Genomic DNA, 20,379 nt, shown 5'->3' on the forward strand with positions numbered 1-20,379 from the left:
CGTGATGCGTTGTCACGATAAACAAATCTTTCACACAGGAAGAAAGTTATTAGGCCTAGGTCTTTTTTACATTTTACTTTATTCTCAAAAAACAAACGTTTGCATCATGTAAAGCAGACCTGTTGGTTACCCAACATAATAAGGAATTTTAAATGTAAAGCTTCCAATGCATATCGCCCCCGTGTGTCCGAACCCGAACCGAACCCGACTACAATTTCTAAATATTTGTCCGAACCCGACCCGACCGGTCGGGTACCGTCGGGCTCGGGTCGGGTAGCCACACTCTAGCGTACAATTAAACATCTGGAGATGAGTGCATGCTTTAGTTGTAGCCTACCAAAACGGAAGAAATACAATGTACGCGAGTCTTGCCATGGGTGGCTCTAAGAAGCACTGCAGCTGATGTGTAAATCTGCTTGGCTTCAAGTCGTTATAATCGTTATAAACGCGATTTTAGCTTCCACCTTTTTCCTAAAAACGCCTAAGATTTTTGTCACGTAGAACTTTGCATCTGCCAGACTGTGGCATAAATAATTTGCATTCTGTCCTAAGGATAACGCGTCGAGTGTAGTCACGTCACGTGGCACAAATTGATTTTGTCCAGTTTTCAGGTGTACATTGTTTACCTGTTGATTGAAGAGACGTAGGTAGTAAAGATAGGCGACGTAGAACGAACCTCGCGTTTGTAATTACGCAAACAGTTATTACTTTGGAAAACTTTAAAAAAAAAATGGATTACACAAAAACGCTTTGGTGAGCTTAATGGCCAGCGAAATATCTTCTACCTGCATTATCAGTTGTACAGTGTCCTACAAGGGCCTCTGTCACTAAAGTGCGAAATGATATTGTTTTCTTAGGCCTAAGCTTTGTCATTTCTCTTCTAGCGTTATTTGGCTTTGTATATTACCCATTTTTGACTCTAAGAGCATACCCATTGGTAAGTTGATAGAAAATCTGTAATTTGACACAATTAAATGCCCAGAGTTTTAGCTGTTTCAATATGACAAATGAGACATTGTGTCATATTATTTTTCTTTTATCTTATCTTTATCCATGCAAGGCATGTTTAGGACCGAATGCGAGGACCGTCACTTCTGGTTGGCAGTCAAATCAATCTTTCTTGGGTACAAGTTTCGGTTTGATGTTGAAGGTTTGTGATTTACCAGAACATTTTTCAGTGGCAACAGAGAGCCTTTGATGTGCTTTGGACAAAGGCGGCTGCTAAATCCATAACCATAACCATGTACATATACACACATGTTCACTCAACCAGTTTGTGCTCTTAGATGGCCATGGTACCCATGCTGTAACTGGTTCATGGGCTGCTGAGTGTGGTTATACCATGACGCTGGATTTGTCTGGAGACTTGGTTTTACGAGCATCTTACCTGGCCTGCCATGTTGAAAACCAGGTAGGACCAGCATTGAGATCAACGATGAGGTATCATAAGACTTAAACAGAATCGGTCACAAAGTGTTTGCCCATTTTTGGTGATGAACCCTGTGTTATGCCTTCAGATTTGATAAATTAGGCTTTACTCAGATATGTTCATCCTGAGCCCCCTTAGAGGTAAATGACATGCAATACCATGTTGCCATGTTGTGCGATTGCAGGCGGACTCTGAATTCCACCTGCTGGTGTGGTTTGTAAATCAGGATGTGAATGGTGAGGAGACCTCTTATCCACTCTTGCTCACCTGCCCTCTGAAAGAGCCCTGGAGCCCCAGAGAGATTGTCTGTGAGGAAAACTACATGGAGGTGAGGCGGGGACAAGTGTTTGCAAAAGGATGGTTGTCTCAACAGTGGTGCAATGAGGATGTGGTCACAGACGGGTTTTTTTTTTTAAATTCTCTCTGCAGTGATGACCAGAATTGTGGTTGCGATTACATACTGATTTTTACCATCTATTTATAGAAGATGATGAATTTCAATAACTAGGGATGTATTAGTCAGTCACTATTCCAGGATCCCAAACATATCCAGACTACCACACCCATGAGTTTGGCCAACACTATCCAGCTCATTGTGAAATTAACTGAAAACGACTTTTGAAATCAGTTTACTACATGATATATCGTGATTGCATCCTGTGCTTAGTAATAGTAGTTGACATGACATTATGTTGAATGCTTATTTCACTGCAGTTTGCATGAAATGCTTTCATTTGGGCATTTTGGCTATATGGGCAGTAATTCTTTCACACAAACATACGGGTATTTGTGGGCGTTTTTGTGAGATAACCAGGTACGCCATGCTTTTGGAGGTGCAAACAACCGCTGCATCACCATTGAGATCACATAGTAAGGAGCTGGCTCAAGGGTTATAAATGTATTTTGTCGTGTTCAGTTGTATAATGAAAGCACAACTTTTATAGCCATCCATGCGTCTTCCCTTCTAGCTCCTTGGCTATGAATTTGGTAACGATAGCGGACTATTTGACGTCTTTAGAACACTAAACAGGTGGAGGTGTCAAATGTTGAGTTACTCCAGTCTAGATTTTTTGAAGTTAATCACTCCTATGATGTATTGCTATTGTCTATCCAAAGTAAAATACCTGTTTTGAAGTTAACTGATGGTCAAATCAACCAAAACTCCGATTGTTTGCACCTCCAAGTGTGACGTATGTCTGTGACGCGAGTTTGTGTGAAAGAATTGAGGTGTTCTTTACCACATATCTCCAATTAATGTCCTAGGTGTCTGTGCGTAAACCCATTCCCCCTGATCAAGAGGGCACAGAATGGATGAACCCTGCTCCAGTGGTTTGTGCTATTAATGTTACCTTGTCAAAACTAGACTATCATCCATTACCATCATCATTCATTATAGCAAATATTAATTCCCAGATCATTCATAGCTAAATATAATTCATAGCTACTTTTACGCCTTGTTCGACCCGCACCGTTTCTTTCTCCAGGGCGCTGAGGAGGGTCTAAGTGAGTGGAGGGTTGTGTTCCATGTGCCCGTGGTCAGTCAGGAGAGCGGAGAGACCATGGCCATGAGGGAGGAGACTGTGCCCGTGGGCATGGCCCACCTGCTGGGACTTCACATCAACAGCACGGGGTCACGCGTGCTCCTGCGGTGCCCCTACGGCGCCAGACTGTCCTACCCCATACAGGCGAGGAGCTCACAGGCTGGTGTGCTGCATTGCGTCACAGTGCAGATGCTCAGGGGTGTTGCTCAAAATGTTGAGCCCAACGTTACACGTGGTGATCTACCATTTAAAAAAACGCTAAGGAGCAGATTCTGGTGTGCGGACTCATCGTTCTTTTCCATGCATGTGCTTTTCTGTCCCGCACCCAGTATTCATCGTTTTTGGATGTGCATGCTGCATCTTTGAACTCTCTTGCACGGGATATAATATCCTTTATATGTCAATATTATGTCATTATATTTACTAGTGCAGTGTCCATTCAAACATGCTATTCCTGTAGAAACACTGTATCCCAATTACATGCCTGCAGGTAGGCCTGCTTTAAAAGCTCAAAAACAGTCTCTATTAGCCTATTGACATCACGCTCTGCCACTTGTTGTCTGTAGCTGATAAAAATGGCATAAGCCTAAAGCTTTGAGTTAAGACTGTTTAACCTATTGGATAACTTGATGATAGAGAATAGAGAAGACACCATTTTGTGGAATGATGCATCATCATCTGCCTCTCGTTGTCTGTAGCTGGTTATACTTTGCATGTGTGGCATTCTGAAACGTCCTTAAATTCAGGACCATTATCACTCGTTTCAATTTGGGACATTGCAGTCGGAATAGTCGTTTGTTTATTCAAAGTCTAAAGAGAGCCCAAAGTAGGCCTATTCGAAGTGTCAGTTTACTGACAGTTACTAAATTGCGGAATTGTTTTTTGCGAGCAAAGCGCATAATGGGGGTCTTTATTGTTGAGGACATGCATGATAATCATCCAGACATCTTGCACTTGCTTAACTTTTCACCCGTGTAGTCTACACTGATTCAGTTCTGCGAAAGCTTCTATCCTTTCTGGTAGCCTACAGTGCTGTGCGAGAGGGGGAGTGGCTACAGTAGAGTGGCAAAAGCCAATGTGTGCTTCTTTTTCCAAACAACGTCAAACTTGCCACTGCACTTACTCATGCCTGTAGCCAGACAGCTGCCAAGTTTTAAATCAATCAGGTGAATGGTTTGACAGATATGCGGTTAACATGCACATTGATACAGACAGACAGATGTTCCTGTAATTTATAGATAGATAATTAGATGAGGGCAGGGCCATAGCACAAGATCCTGGCCCTATGCATAGACAGTCCTGATGGGCCCCCAAGTCCCCCCCCCCCCCCCCCCATGCATATATTCCAGACTTTAAAAGGGCCCTCTCTCCCCTTGGGACCCTGGTAATCAGTCGCACTTTTACCCCCAGTTCGACGCCCCTGGATGAGGGCCTTCTGTTAGTGAAGGGCCCTTGGAATCATCCTGACTTTCCCCATCATGGTGTCCATATTTGTCCATAGGTGTCTGTGTTCATCTAACTGATACATTCTCTGTTTTTCTCAGGTGAATGGGATTGAGATGGAGCTGGTCAGTGCTACTGTGCTGTACAGGCACCAATGGACACTACTCCGAGTGGATACTTCAGTGGCGTGCACCACACGTTTGTGCTACTTTCTTCCTGTACCTACATAATAATTTAGCTCAAATAAGTTTGGCTTTGATGCACTGCTCATTTGAATGACCCTTTCAGATGTTGTTCTATTATCATTATTTATACATAATTTAATTCAAATATAATGTAATTCTGATATTTCACTTTCATAAATGTTTTGTTGCACTGACTTCATGCTTTGATTGCATGTTTTAGGCAAGGCCTCACTGGAGGGGACACACGTTATGTGGTCTTTCCCCTCGGTCCTGTCTCCTTTGGTGCAGCTCCCAGTCACAGACAGAGAGGTGCGAGTTGGTGTGGAGGGCCAGTACCTCAGCAGCTGCCTGGCCCAGCAGTGGGGCTATCAGATCCAGGAAGTGAATGGAACAGTGGAAATAAGGGTCCCGTTTGGTGCCGAAGGAGGATTGTTGAAGGTACAGAAATGGGGAAGTGCAAGAGGAAACTGGACAAACTCCAAGATCTAATCTAATAATTCTGTCAGGATAGTTTATGAAATGGCTGGTGTAAGTATAGCCATAGCTGTCCATTTGTTGATGTTTATTTTTGTGATCTTGATGTTTTGGGTGTCTGGCTTCCACTTATTCCTAGACTCCCTAACTGTAACTCTCTCCCTCTCCCTCTCCATCTCCTTTCTCTTCACCAGAGCCATGTGAGTAACAATGAATACTTCCAGTCCTACTTCCTGGACCTGTTCTACCTGCACGAGTGGAAGAACGCCCAGGGGTCCCTGACACAGCAGCGCACCTTTAGGCCAGTGTTCATCCTACGCCTGCCTCGGACACCCAGAGTCATCAACAGTGAGGTTTCAGATCTTGTAAACAGACAATGGGAAGATGTACAACAGACAAGCTATTTTATGGAGGGTTATATAACCGCTAATAATTAGTATGTTGATACCTTGATGTGGGAGCACCTTGATGTGACTGCTTATTTATAGTCAGTTTTGTATTATCCTCTTGTCCCAGACCCCAGTGAAACCATCTATGTTGACCTGTCCTCATGGCAAAAGTAAACACATTTCAATGAATTGCTGTAATGTGCAGAACTCATTCATTGTTCTCATCCTCTCCCTGACTTCTTCTCTGACTTGCACTGCTCAGGTACTCTTTGACACCCATATTCCATGTGTCAAAGATAATGTTTTTAGTATTTTCGCTGCTGGTCACGTCAGGTCTTGTCTCTCCCAGGTACCATCGTCTCTGAGGGTGTGTTCTCCGTGGCTCTGGGTGTGTTCCCACCCGACGTGTCCCTGGTCAACGTCACTGTAGCGGGACAGACCGTGTCCGTGTCTGAAGCAGGTAGCCTGGGACTCCAGCTCTCTCACATCCCTTTCCCGAATGGAACTCACGCCTACTTACTGCAGGTCCCCTTCTCCCACCCTCTCGTCTCCCAGCAGGTCAGGGTTAAACATTAAACACTGTGTGCCCAAGTACTTCAGCGCAACCTATTGTTCATTCCATAGCTCAGAGGCCATCACTCTTGTTTAAAAACTATTTGCAAGCATCACAGTCATCAGATATCGCAATGGAGCTACCCACTTTCTAATATTTTTGTTTGTGTTGGTGGTGCTCTCTTGTCAGTATTTGGGCGATGGGGGCAGGAGGTATTCGCTCTCGGTGATCTTCTCCCTGCTGGTGTCACCTGAGGCTGACCTGTATCACCATCCTGCAGCAGTGGAGACTGACCTGCAGGATGTGGGTGTGTATAGTAATGGATACAGTGATTGTGCTCTGTGCACTTTTTGAGTCTTTGTTGATGTGCTCATTTTTGTGAAGCTTTACTCTGTTCGTTTCAGTGACATTTTTTCAGTGGTTTCTCAATCCTCTTGTCTGATGTTCCACTAACTGACATTCCACAGTGTTGCCCAACATAGAAGGACAATGCACACAGCGGGGAGTGGAGTTGCTGTTGCATTATGGGAACATGGACACAGACTGGGCAATGTATATCGGGGGACAGAGGCTGGACTGGGAGCTAGTGCAGCTAGCAGGCTTCAGCTTAGTGGCAGAGAAAGATCAGCTCAGTGTGGATGTGCCCCTGTATAGTCAAGGGATGACCTATGAGGTACGCTTGAAGAAGCAGCAGTCACATACACATACTGTAGAAAAACCTCTTTGCAAGACATCACCTTCAAAAGCATTTCTGTGCTCTCTCTCCCTTTCCTCTCTATCTCTCCATCTATATCGATCTCACTGCCTATCTTGTTCTCTATCTCTATCTCTATCCCTATCCTATCTCTCTACCTCCTATCTTATCTCTCTACCTCCTATCATCTATCTGTCTCTCTTCCTATCTCTTGTCAGGGTCTTGGGATGGAGGGTTTGTTGGTCAGTGCGGAGCTGACTCTAGTGCACCCTGACACAGGAGAGGACATCACTTACAGACAACACTGTGTTTTCCCTGTGCAGGAGTTGCTGGGTAAAAATAAATTAATGGTGCCTTTTAAAGCGTATTGTCCTGGCATATTGATTACACTGTAAAATATGTTTACAAGCTAAAATATATTGTGAGATATGATGACCACTCTCTCATTAAAAACACTCTTAATGTACTTTATTGAATTATTAAAGGATTAAGATATGACTTAGCAGGTGCTGATGTCCGTAACGTCCCTTTTGTACTGCAGTTTGTTTGCCAGATGGAAGGGTAGTGGTTTTGATTGACACATTAGATGTGTTCCCATCCATTGACCCTAAATGGACCTCACTTCTGAACCCAACCTGCCGACCCCTGGAGACTAACAAGAGCCGAGCTTTATTTAGCTTCAGCATAGAAACCTGTGGCACCATCAAAACTGTGAGTACATAGTCACCATGATGGCATGTGGCAGGTTGAATTTAATTTGTATTTAAGGTCAATTATCTGTATAGAATATGTATAGATAAGAAAACAGAGAAATATAGATATTATATTTGCACAGTATATATGATAAAAGTGGCAAAGGTGCAGAGAAAAAGGTTTCATGGATATATAATCAAGACGGTTATTGTGTTTGGATCTTAATTAAGTGTTTCAAGCAGGCTCTTCCTAAAACTAAAAGGCAGGTATCCCAAGCAAGTGGTGCACTATTTCTAATATAATTCTGTATAAATAAGTCATGCAAGTAATTAATTCACAAATTGAGCATCCACACCCACATTTCTGAATGTAATGGCAGCTGAAAGATGGCCGGAGGATCTACTACAATGAAGTGAGATACACGCCGCCATATCAGCCTCATCTGAAGCCTCCTGGCAGCCACCACCTCAACTTCAGGTGAGAGACGCAGCTGAACTGACCATGTGACGTTTGTCAATAACACTCTCCGTCCCATAATTACGTAGCGTAGTTCAAGTACAGTCAGATTCTCTTAATGAAACAGTTGCCTTTCACCAAGTCCTTATGAGTTTTTTTCCTCACATCCTACCTTGACCTCCTGCCTTTTTCCATCGAGGACGATTATATTGTCGTTTCCTGAGTGAATCGCCTGACGGTGATGGCCATTCTGGTGTGTTTTGCCAAACTAGGGTCCCTGTTGAATGTGTTCATCCTGCCAAAGGCACACACACCCTGAGCATCTTCCATTCTCAGAGCAACACTACTCCTGCAGCCGCCCGCTCCAGGAGGCCTCGCTCACACCGCATGGCTGGGCACTGGAAATGGCCCTTCCTCATGGGTGAGACTACAGCCATATGGTCACACTGGATTTGTACTAACTGATATGCACATTGAGCATACTCTTCACTTAAACTTGTTTTCCTGTATTACTCACTGACTCTCCTGTTTCTTCTGTTCTTAAAGGACAAAAAAAGCAAAAGGACATTATTGAAAGTGGTGGATGACGGTGCAGTTGGTATGTGATGCCCCTTTTCTCTCTGTGTTAATCTATGCCTGATTTTTGCCACTACTTTAACAAACCTTACTGTGTGTGTTTGTGTTTGTGTGTGTGTGTGTGTGTGTGTCCGTTCTTCTGTTTGCATTTTGAAGTTTCTGTTGTCTGAGGAGAAATTCCTGTTACCTGCAACAGCTGCCATGGCGCTGGGGTCAGATCCATGCATTCCCACAAGAAGGGCTTGCTCCCATGGCACACATGGGAGCGCAGTAAAACTTTGCCCAAATACAACTTTTCATTTTGTTTTTTTTTTTTGCATCATAAACCTGACATTCTATTCTGTGTATTTTTGAATGCCTTTTATTTACATATTTGAGTAATACAAATAATGTACACAAATAATGTTAATGATGTCAACTAGATTATGATATGAACTGTATGTTTGAGTTGTGGAGACTGTGATTCATCTGTGTCTCAGTTATCAAAGACAACACACAGAAACTGTACAACATAGTTTGTTTGGAAATAACACATTTTGATGTACTGTAAAACAACATGGTAATTTAATAAAACATCTAGACAGAGAATATGTCCAATCAATTGTTTTCGTTAACTCTTTGGTGCATTTGCAGCTAATTTGTTAAGACGGAACTGTTCGAGGAGGTTGCGTCTTCTCTGGTGCTCGTTGGTGATCTCCAGCACATGCGTGGGAGGGAACCAGCCCTTCTGTCCGTCAGAGAGACGCATCCCCTCATACCACCCTAATGATGAACAGGAGCAGAATAGAAAAGAGGCAGATGTTGAGATACATAAAGATGAAGAGAGGCTAGAGTAGCAGCATGATTCGTGCTCATCTGTATGGAGGTGGCTCCAAGTTATCACCAATTAGTGGATTACTCCTCAAAACAACTTTCTCCTCCAGTTGTCAACAGAAGAAAACAGATGTAGGTAATAGATTATGTCAGACAATAATGACTTTGTGTCAAATGGTTATTTGATGCCAATAAAAACATGCAGCTGAGGCAGGTGGGTGGGAGGTATGGGCACCTTCGTTGGTCTTGCGCAGCACATTGATTATGTCGGTGGGCTCCAATGAGAGCTCGTCTGCCTGCTGGGCTGCGTACTGTTCCACACACTGAACTTGTGGACAGTCTGAGACACACACAGACACAGACAGACAGACAGACACACACACACACACTATCATATTGGTACACATAAGAGAACCATTAAATAAACTGACAGGTTTTGCATTTGTTGTGCAATGAAACAGAAATAAATGCCCCACATAATATTGTACACCAGCACATGTAAACTATAAAACTGCAGATTTCAGGAGTGCAAATAACACCATTTGGTCTGCTTTGAACGCATTAACACATTAACACAGGCTAAACATGAATCCCACCTTTGCTCCCCTGGTCCCCGTATACCCACTGGAGATGCTGCAGGTTGCTACTCACCCCAGTCTTCATATATCACCTCCTTGTTATTCTTCTGAGGTGTGGTCAGAGAGGGCAGTGCTGCTATCCAGCGGTGCATATCAGACCTACACACAAGACATGAGTGTACAGGACAGATCTTTCAGTCTATTTGACCAAAAGGTATATTCATATATTTACACATATGTGATGAGATGAGATGTCAAAGAATAACCATGTGTACTGTATGTATGTGTTGACATACTCTGTATTGGCCCTTAGGAGCCTCTCACAATGTTGACCCAGGTGGTTCTCCAGGAGGGTCAGGGAGAAGCAGTGCTCAAACCTCGCCCGGAGCTCATCCTCCCCAACCGCCTGGGCCTGGACCAGGGACCGGTGAGCGTGGTCAATGACTACATACCTGTCCGAGCTGGGGATAGCAAGCCCCGGCATCACCGTGTTTACGAAAAAAAAACAAGTCGCATACTGTTCAGGGAATTTCAAATACTTGTGTAAAATAATCACTGACTAAATGGCATTTTGTGTTCAGCTGACCTTTTTTTACTGGTGAGGATGAAAAGATCGTTGAAGAGGAAGACATAGACAGGCAGGAATCTGAGGCGGATGTTGAAAAGGGAACCAGCTTTAGACAGTTCCAGGAGCTCGCCCTGTTTCTCCAGGTACCGTGTCTTAGACACTATTGGGACGGCCTGTGGTTTGTCAACAGATGGATCAGAAAACATGGTTCATGTATAAAGTCAACATACTCTAATTCCTCTCAGCTTCAGCTGTCTATCAACAAATAACTTTATGGTTATTTGTTTAGGAAAACATATGGGCCCCAACATTCCAACTCTGATTCCTGAGACATAATGTACTGACCTTGAGTTTTTGAAATTCCAGCTTGTTAGCAATGCTAATTAGCTCCTCCATCTGCTTCATCTTACCAACCTGATTGTTTGTATCCTTTATGATCTGAAAGAAGGGTATATGCTCATCAAATGTTTACAAAGATGCTGAAGACTATTGTAATTGTGGGTACTAGACTACAATGGCTATGGTCTTATGGTATTTGTGTGGGAAATACTGGCGGAGCACAATATTGGATGATGGAATCACCTTGCCAAGCAAACATCTTGCTTTGGGATGTGAGCACACTAAACACCAGTTAGACTAATCAAAAATGGCTGTTGACTTACTTCAGACACGATAGCAAGGGCTTGGGAAGACGTTTGCTCTTCTTTTGACCCTTCTTCTGTCTTTTTCAAAATATTCTAAAGAAATGAGTCAAAAGACATCAAGAAAGTCAAAACGTTCAGCGTCTGTGTTTGATTCAGGTACTACTTTCACACACATACACACACACACACACACACACACACACTCACACACACACACTACGGTTGCATATTTATAGAGTCAGCACACAACTTTTAACTACCTGGATGAGTATTTTCAGTCGAGTTATCCTTTGGAAGGGCAGAAGCAGGAAGGAGGTGAATGGAAGTCGTTTGCACAGTGGAGACTCCTCCAGCCTCCGCATCACCATGGCAAAGGACTTGTTCGCCTGCCTGTTGAAATAAATTATAAGATGAGCTGAGCTCTAACACAAATCTAAATTTTTCTGAGCTGTGTGACTATTGGGAGTTTAGCATACTATAGTATGATTATTACATACAAGGCAGTGGTTCGAGTTAGATCATACTTTAAGTTGCTAGCATTTGATTAGATTGTATACCAGGACATTGTGCTTACATGAGGGAACTGTATGTTTTCTCTTGGTAGACTTGGTCACGGACATAGTCAGTGTACACAGAGAAGTAGTTCTGGGCGTGATGGTGGATGATGTCACACACGTCTGAGATAATCACACTCTCATCCACTCTGTCCTGCAAATCTGTCAAGAATCTGGGAGATGGCCCACAGTTTGTTGGTCGACATCATGCTACCAGAGTCCTTCAATGCTCCATAAACATGAACTGAGGCTTGTTTTTTTATTTATCATTACTATCTTTCATATATATTTTGAATTATTATTTTTTCTGTATTCTATGTTTTCTCACCTCTCGCTGGCTTCATATACTTGGAGGATGTTTGAGAAAAGCCTCTTCTTGTCTTGGATCACAAGGGTTTCGTTCAGCTCTCGTGACCCCAAGAAGTGATCCCTCAAAACCTTCAAGGAACTCAGGTAGGACTCCTCAGAGGTCAACACCTCAAACATGCTCTAGCAGGATGTTCAAGGGCCAACAGACATCAGCGTTGTAATCGGTGTCAAGTGCTCAAGTCAACTCTAGCAACTACGCTACCACCGCCTCCTATGACATCACAAATGTATTAGTGTGTTCAAGGTGACTTGAATCCTACAGAATTGACCCTTTGTTGGCCCTCTGATTGGTCTGCTGGTCTGCCTGTCTGCTGGCCCACCAACCAGAGGGCTCCAACCTATGCTTACCATTGCTAACATACCTAGCGTTAAACAAACAAATTCCACATATGTACACACAGCCCCTTTAAAAACACGCTCCGTTTCTCCTCTGCTACTGAGTTCCCCCCACTCACCTCCTGCAGCTGGCGCTCCCTGTGGCTGAGCGAGTCCAGCACGCCGCTGGCCTTCACTGCAGGCCGCTCCTGCCACAGCGCGACCATCAGCGCGGCCTTCCTCGGACACTGCATGGTGGAGCCCGGGAGACCCAGTGAGACGGCCCTGCGCACCTGGGCATTGCCTGGGCCATTCACCTGTTTGATCGACGAGTCCGTGCACTTTGCGGTAGCCATGAGAGTTCTGCGGTGCTTCTATGGGGGAAGTTAAGTAAAAGAGAGTGATGGTCAGTTTTAGGCATACTTGTGGTCAACTCAATGCATCGTGTGATTTTAGTCAGTATCACAGAGTGGCCAATGACTGTATGTACTGTATCTGGAGGAATAGGTCAAACTTACGGGTTTGTGCCCTTCTTTCAAGGGTTGCTGGCCAGGGGTAGAATCTGCTTGAATCTCAATGTACACAGGAATACTATATACAAAAAGACATATCAAAATGTAATGGTGTCTGTTGTGATTGGATAACTATACCTTTCTCTCTCCTCTCTCTCTCTCTCTCTCTCTCTCTCTTTCTCTGTGTGTGTAAGCATAATGCACAAACTTACTCTTCTTCCTCCACAGATATCCACTCATAGAAATTATTCAAGTTCACATCTGAAAGAGAGTTCAGCAAAGGTTAATTTGATCTTAAATGTCCTAAATATCACTCAGTGATAAACACATTGATGGTAATTAAACCCGGCTGATTGTAGCAGATAGTGTGACAGACTTGTATTGACATACAGTAGAAGCACCTGAAAAACGGTATTTCAGAAAGTCAGGTATAGCTGTTCCACAAATGCTCACTAATGGTCACTTTGAGCATACCAGTCTGTAATATTGTTAATAAAGATAATGAACAAAGCTGAAATATCCATCACCTGCTGTCTCTGGTGATGTCTGACAGAGAGGATAGTTGTAGGTTTCATATGTGTCATCTTTGCTCTTGACGGACTGCTTTCTGATTGGTGGAGGACAACCCCGCGGGGACAGCATGTAGGACAGAACGGGTCGGGTGCGTTCTTTGTAGCTCTGGGGAACGGGAATGGGGGGCAGGGGGCGACTCTCCACGGAGAGATTGGCTTTGGAGCCTGGGGAAGGGGACTCAGCCCTGCGTGGGGGAGTTGGAGAGTTTGTCTTGAATTTAGTGTCCAGTCTGGGGCTAGTGTTGGGCAGTGGACGCAGGGGAGGCTGCGGAGGTGTCCCTGCCCGCTGGGGCCGCCTCATGGGGGGAGACGGCACTGAGAGCTGTGCCGGTACAGGAACTGGTGTGTCGGCGGTGATCATACACTCATACTCTCGTAAGTCTGGCTCCTCTGTATGGACACAAGTCTCTTTTACTTCCCCACTGGCCGGCTTCTCCTTTTCATCTGCCCTTTCCCACGTGGCTTCCGTGTTCTGTTCGGTGTTCTTCCCTGCGGGGATGTTAGGCCCGGGGATGCCAGCTCCATCCGGGACCCAGACCAGCTTCATGCCAGGCCGGTGCTGGTGGCACCTGCAGTGGCACGGTTGGTTGGGCTTGTGCTCGGTGGGGCTGCAGGGTGTTGGCAGGGGCTGCTCACTCTCCACTCCCCCACTGTCTGCCTTTTCACTCCCATCTGGTGCTGAAACAGAGGGAGAGATGGGAGAGAGAGAGAGAGAGAGAGAGAGATGGAAAAGGGAAAAAAGAGAGAGAGAGAGAGAGAGAGAGAAAGGGTCTGTGACTGTGCTACAGCTGAATAGATGCCTTGTAACCTGTTACTTTAGCTTGAAATAGAGACATAGGGCAAACATGAATAGGTCCAAATATGAGTGAGTACTATTTACTATCAGTGTACTGTCTGTGATTGTACTTTTATTGTTTTTGTGGCATCTGCTATGTTATCATTATCATTATCTCATTCACACGATGCTGCTGTGGGCACATCCATATAGTTTTTCTATACATCTATCATTTTATTAGACATAAGCACCATACTTGAGGTAAAAAAAGAACTAAAAGCCATGTCAAATGATAAAGTCAGAGACTTATTTCCAATGTTGTCCCTGTTGTTAAAAGGCAAGAGCAGCAATGAAGTGTTAGAAATTCTATGGGGTTGTGGTAACAGCATAAAGAAAAGAAAAAGAGAGGAATTTTAAAAGATGTAAGATATTAATGATATACAAATAAATAGATGAACATGTACATATTGATGAAAAGGTGGAGGGATAATGGTAAAATAATGTTTTTTCAGGGAGTTTTCAGGGAGTTTTCAGGGAAATTTAAGGGAAATTTTTTCAGGGAAATTTAAGGGTTCAGTGTACCGGTACTAAGACTTTTGGACCATTCTAAGCTTACAACATATTGGCAACAGATTGGGGAAGCTCCTTTTGGTTTCAGTATGAAAGTGCACAAAAGCAGATTCATTGAAAAATCGAACGTTAAGGGTTGTTTTAAGGACATGTTTGTGCATGCCCATAGGCAGCCACTCTGAAGTAGTCAAAGGCAATTCAATAGTCAGAAAAGTCGAGACAGGACCCATCGTCAAAACTTCGGTGTCCACCACCCTAGTTCATCCAAAACAAACCAGAAAAGGGACTCAAAGTGCTAAATACCAGAATTATCCTTTAAGATGTTGAGTGAGATTATTATGGAAGAACTTGACTGTCCCACATAGAACAGTTTTTTTTATTCCATCAAACACCTTTGGGATGAACTAGAATAGAGATCTGTCTAAATCTTGTCCAACAGTAGATTAGATTAGATTAAATTCAACTTTATTGTCATTGTGCAGAGTACAAGTACAAAGACAACTAAATGCAGTTTGCGTCTAACCAGAAGTGCAAAAAAGCAGAAAAGTGCAATGTGATATACACAGTATAGGCAGGTGGTGCATAGACAGGTCAAGAAATATAGTGCAGTGTAGACAGTAGTATATGTACAGTTGATTTACAGAGGGTGGTTTAAAGTAATATAAATTAAATATAAATATGTGCAGTGTATTAGCAGTTACCTTATAAGAGCCGAATAAATATGGCTATGTAATATGAACAATGTATGAAAAACATGTACAGGTATGTGCAATGTAGTAGCAGTAATATTATAATAGTTGTAAGAATAATATAGATATATGCAGTGCATTAGCAGAATATAATATAGGACACAGAATAAATACGGATATTAACATAACATCAGTGCCTGACACACAAATACTCATCTGAATGAGTGGGCAAAAAATTGCACAGACTAAAATCTTATAGAAATCCTTCCCATGAAGTCTGTGATGGCATGTTAAAGCAAAGTCCTTTTAGGCAGCCATATTGCAACACACTTTGGGCACTTATTGGACATCTATTTCAGGCAGAACAATGCGTGTGCAAGGCTTCAAGACACCAACCTCACTCCAGCAGTGAGATCACAACACATGATTGGCATGATCAGGGGCGCAGCTACCCATTTTTTGAGGGGTATGCAATAACAAATTGGCGCCCGCCCCCCCCCCCAAAAAAAAAAACACAATCAACTAAAGTAAAACAAAAGGCCAATAATTTACACTATTAGTTAAATTGTAATTTTTTAAAGAAATTCTGCCAATTTGAACTTGAAGTATTGTTAAATGGTGCATTGTCATTTTAAGAGAGTCTAAACGGTTCTCATAACGTCCTTTTGCCAGTTGTTGCTCACGAAGGATACGGCTGATCCAACTCTAGCCTTTGTTTGCCACATTATCAGCACAATATTAAGCTATTGATATTAGGATTGTTAGGAAATGTAAATATGTAATGAGTTGTTGCTAGAGTGACATTTCTGTTTGCAGTTTGCCATTAAAAGTTCAATATGAGCATGGTAGCCACCTAGCTATATTAATGGAATAGCTCATGTTTTAATCGGCATATGCTTAGCAAACGCTAGTTAGTCTGTTAACATGAATATTTGCAAGCCTCCAAGCAGACGTCACACTTTAAATCCTACCTGTTGCTTTTCACCATTTACTTATTTAACTACTGTCGCATCCCTTGACATGCCATCTCATTTTCCCTCTTTCTTTTTCTATGTTTAGCCCCCGACAGCTTTTTTTGCTGTATCCATCTTTTTTCATAGACGGCAACTTACTACTCCCTGCTCACTCAGCGCTCACGGTGCCCCCACTCCCTTTTCTATGTCAAAATTCTATGATGGAATCTTATAAGATAGGGCGCCTACTCTAGCCTGTTAGTCCTCTAAAATGTTATTTAACATTGAGGAAATTCAGAAATGATTTAGAAACGTATAACAGTAGCTACATATAGAATATACCAAATATATTATTATTATTATTATTATTATTATTATTATTATTATTACCATCGCTTTGGCGCACCCACGGTGCTGTGCCCCTATGCGCCGCATATAGCGCATACCCACTTTTTGCGCCACTGGGCATGATGTATTCACAATACACTACATGATTGGCACGATGTATTCACAACACAACACATGATTTGCACGATGTATTCACTACACAACACATGATTGGTATGATGTATTCACATGTCGACTTTTGCCCGCAAAAGGGGCGGGATATAGACAACTGTGCTGCTCAATAAAATCCATAGTTTTTCAGATGCTTGTCAGTTAAAGAATTTACGTTGATGTGCATGGCAAGTGTCGGCGCGCTCATATCTGCACTATATGCGGGACGGTTAAATACACATTATTGCCACAAATCACTCCAATTTGCATTTGTGGCTTGAAAATGATCCTCAACCCTTACATATTCCTCTGCTGCAGATTCACAGTAAAGCTATTCTTCAGCATCCAACAACCCTGACAACAGCTCAAAACACAGTGCTTTTTACCTGATCGACATCCATGCTGAGGTGCCAACTTACAGAGTGGCTTTGGCCATTGTAACCCCGTCTTCTCTCTCCTTCCTCCCTCTTTTACAGTGAGACCTGTTTCCTTGGGGGACATGTGCAATGGTGTGAGGAACTCCTCTGTGGTGCCTCTGCCATACAGGCCTGTACTGAGGGGCTTTAGATGCGCTGGGGGCTTCCTTTCCTCTGAAGGTTGCAACTGGACCTCATTCCTCCGCAGGGTGAGATGGGGGTGAAGTTGCCTGGTGTTGTTGTTGCTCTGGGAGCCCCCTGTCGACACCCAGGGTCTAGGGCCGCCTGAAGCCAGGGAGGGCTGGATGTTCGGTTTAGGGGGAAGAACAGGCTTGCGTGGCAGAGGAGGCCTCCTTGATTGCATGGCGTGTGTGCAGGGGATTCTGCGTCGTCGTATGGAATTCTTTGCTAATGTCCTGGACGTTTCTCATACGACTTGCCTGTTTGGCCTAAATAAGATAGCACACAACAATACTTGGGGGAAATATACATGTTGCTCTAAAGTGCATGAAACATTTGCACACTCCATAGCTTTTAACATGTAACAGATACATAAACGTTTATAAGGTGTATGGAAAATAAAAGATATTTACCTCATGTTGTTTGAGCTGAATGTGCGTGAGTAGGGATCGGTCAGTGAATGCGGTGAATACGTGTGTGTGGAGGAATGGGTCAGCTTAGTACTGTCCTCTAATGTCACATGCCTCACTTTTAGATGCACTTCTCCTTTTGGGTGATGGCTGCTTCATGTTCCATTGGCAAAGAGGGAAGTTGTGAATTTCAGTTTTGTGTGTGTGTGTGTGTGTGTGTGTGAGAGAGAGAGAGAGAGAGAGAGAGAGAGAGAGAGACTTATTCAAGTGTGAGTGTGATTTTGGAGTGAATTTGAATTCGGGTGTATATTTTTGTGTGTGGGTACATTTGCAAACAAAGCACACTTGTGTCTTAGAACACAAGGTCACGGCTGTATGAATAACATACAAACATGTTAGTATCCTAAAATATCAGCGTCATCTACATTAGCATGCTGGAGATCTCTTTCATAACTTCAGTTGCAACTGCACTGAACACTTGATAGGACGTTGTTATGTTTCTTGCACTGTTTATGTAACCTCTGTGAAATTGTAACAGGTAAAAAACAAGTGGATTTATATAAAAAGCATAGCCCCAAGTTCTTCCTGTAGAATTAGGCTGATTTCCACAAACACACAGAGTTTCACTTCTCTTTATTTGCATGCATAGATCAGGGAAGGTCTTTAAATGTTAATTTCAACATGTCACATTGATGAGCAAGCATAATCTAACAGTGTATACAAAATGTTTTGTGACATTACCGCCTGACAGATATCAGTGGACTTATACTGTGTGTGGAGGGTATCAACTGAACAAGATAATAAGCTTCTCAAACAGTATAGCTGAACCCATTCAAGTTTCTCCCTTCTGAAAATCTCTCCAACTACAACTATTTACCATCCCTCAAACATATCAGTATTTGATGATAAGGTGAGTCCTTACATAGATAACATTAGTTTGACAGAGAACCCAGTTGTTTGTCCAGTTGGTAATGTTGGGTGGTGGGTTAATGTGTCACAGGAATATTGTCATTCAGACACATTTGGCTTCCGCTCTCCGTGCCACAGTGAAAAAAAGACACATATGGTTTAGGCTGTTTGTACTAATACATACAGTAGGTTGTGTCGCCATTTTATCTGTAATTTGTTTTGTCAGTCTTGTGCAAATCAACTGCGTTTCCGTGCAGAAAAGCAAAAGCCAAATGTGGAAAGTGGAACTGCTGTTAAGTCTGTGGTCTCAGGTGAGTGGATGCAAAAGTCAATCAAAGAGGAAGCCGTAGAGACTGCGGCCTAAACAGACTCCAAAAGAGAGAAGTCAGCAGACAGGCCTGTGGCCACAGACACAATTCCATCCCGAGCAGTGGGAGTGACTGAATAATACTTCTGAAAATCAACTCTCTCAGTTCATCTCAGACAATTTACATTTTTACATTTGTGGGTGATGTACAGGTTATTCCAGATTTGCACATAATATCACTTCATGCACATTGCACCTCTAATTCTGAATCCAGAAATGTAAAATGAAAATGAAAACTTCACTTTTCCATTCATTTTGCAACACTAACTTATTAGGATGAAATGAAAAGACGCAGTGTGCCAACAGTAGTGGGCTAAACCACATGAATATCAGGAAATGAGGAAAACACAAGTTGCTGATGCATGTTTTATTGATTACACAAAATAATTATAGATTATTTTGTCATTCAGGTATAGTTTTATATTATATCAAACATCTACAAAAACTTACGCTGTTTTAAAATAATAAAATAATGAATAATATGATATAATAAAACTATTAATGATTGCTCTTTCGGCTTGCTTTTATTCACATCGGTAGTTGGTGAGCTACCTGAACAAGATGTCGGGATTTTTTGTTATTCTATCATTTTAATTAAAATAATGTTTTATTACAAAAATAGATTTTATTTTCTTTCTGCATTCTACTTATTCCATAGAGATATTCTGCCAAGGAAAGTTAACCAAAAATAGTCTAACCTCCAGATTAAAGCAAGCTGATGGCTTTACCAAATAATCTGTGCTGAAAAACTTGCTGAAAAGTGAATCAAAGTGATTTGTGAGTTTTTGAGATGTATGTGTTTTGTTGTTGCTGTTGCAAACAGTCTGAGACATGGGAAAAAGAGCAGAGTAGTACAAACTGTACATGAAGATGAAGATGAAGTATAAAACATATTCAACATTCAACTATTTGGGTGTTTCAAGCTACCTGTGACCCATGGAGGATCTAAAGCACCAACATCCTCCTCACTGAAGTTAGGCTGCTGTACAGTCACCTGCAATGACCTTAGGTATTCTGGTAAAACTGGATGGGTCTCTCATTTAAAGGAATTATGTACACATATCAGTATATTCTTTCTCTTTCACTCAGTTCATTTGTTGCAAAGACTTTGCATGTGCTTTACCCTACCCTCCTCCTACTTTGTCTGTCTTTTCATCCTCATATCCATACGTCCACTCACTCTAATTCTTTTGGTCAATTCATCAATTTTTATCCTACTAGTGTTTCCTAAAATTTCCAACTTATCTCAATCCA

General features: G+C 42.6%; 2 protein-coding genes across 3 annotated transcripts; one reads left to right on the forward strand and one right to left on the reverse strand.

Moving 5' to 3' along the window:
- Positions 1 to 617: 617 nt before the first annotated feature.
- On the forward strand, positions 618 to 9,021 carry LOC121708903. Its single transcript, XM_042091853.1, has 19 exons — positions 618 to 753; positions 885 to 937; positions 1,061 to 1,150; positions 1,287 to 1,411; positions 1,614 to 1,757; positions 2,693 to 2,758; positions 2,914 to 3,114; positions 4,515 to 4,611; positions 4,819 to 5,036; positions 5,267 to 5,420; positions 5,811 to 6,019; positions 6,204 to 6,321; positions 6,482 to 6,687; positions 6,927 to 7,041; positions 7,250 to 7,419; positions 7,781 to 7,878; positions 8,130 to 8,278; positions 8,404 to 8,455; positions 8,590 to 9,021. Exons 1-18 carry the CDS (start codon positions 731 to 733, stop codon positions 8,442 to 8,444), a joined length of 2,277 nt encoding a protein of 758 aa, XP_041947787.1. The 5' UTR covers positions 618 to 730; the 3' UTR covers positions 8,445 to 8,455; positions 8,590 to 9,021.
- On the reverse strand, positions 8,779 to 17,940 carry arhgef15a (Rho guanine nucleotide exchange factor (GEF) 15). Of its 2 annotated transcripts, XM_042091852.1 has the most exons (17): positions 17,853 to 17,940; positions 17,553 to 17,708; positions 17,230 to 17,522; positions 13,314 to 14,036; positions 12,999 to 13,047; positions 12,793 to 12,865; positions 12,415 to 12,648; positions 11,919 to 12,079; positions 11,611 to 11,763; positions 11,297 to 11,426; positions 11,055 to 11,129; positions 10,738 to 10,830; positions 10,411 to 10,565; positions 10,121 to 10,285; positions 9,898 to 9,983; positions 9,482 to 9,586; positions 8,779 to 9,195 (listed from the first exon to the last, which is right to left on the reverse strand). In XM_042091852.1, the coding sequence occupies exons 2-17, from the start codon at positions 17,621 to 17,623 to the stop codon at positions 9,044 to 9,046; spliced, it is 2,718 nt and encodes a 905-aa protein (XP_041947786.1). In that variant the 5' UTR covers positions 17,624 to 17,708; positions 17,853 to 17,940; the 3' UTR covers positions 8,779 to 9,043. The 2 variants fall into 2 exon arrangements, with proteins under 2 accessions (XP_041947786.1, XP_041947785.1); XM_042091851.1 differs by having other exon boundaries at positions 17,230 to 17,708.
- Positions 17,941 to 20,379: the final 2,439 nt, after the last annotated feature.

This window comes from Alosa sapidissima, chromosome 5, assembly GCF_018492685.1.
Source record: "Alosa sapidissima isolate fAloSap1 chromosome 5, fAloSap1.pri, whole genome shotgun sequence".
Lineage (NCBI taxonomy): Eukaryota > Metazoa > Chordata > Actinopteri > Clupeiformes > Clupeidae > Alosa > Alosa sapidissima.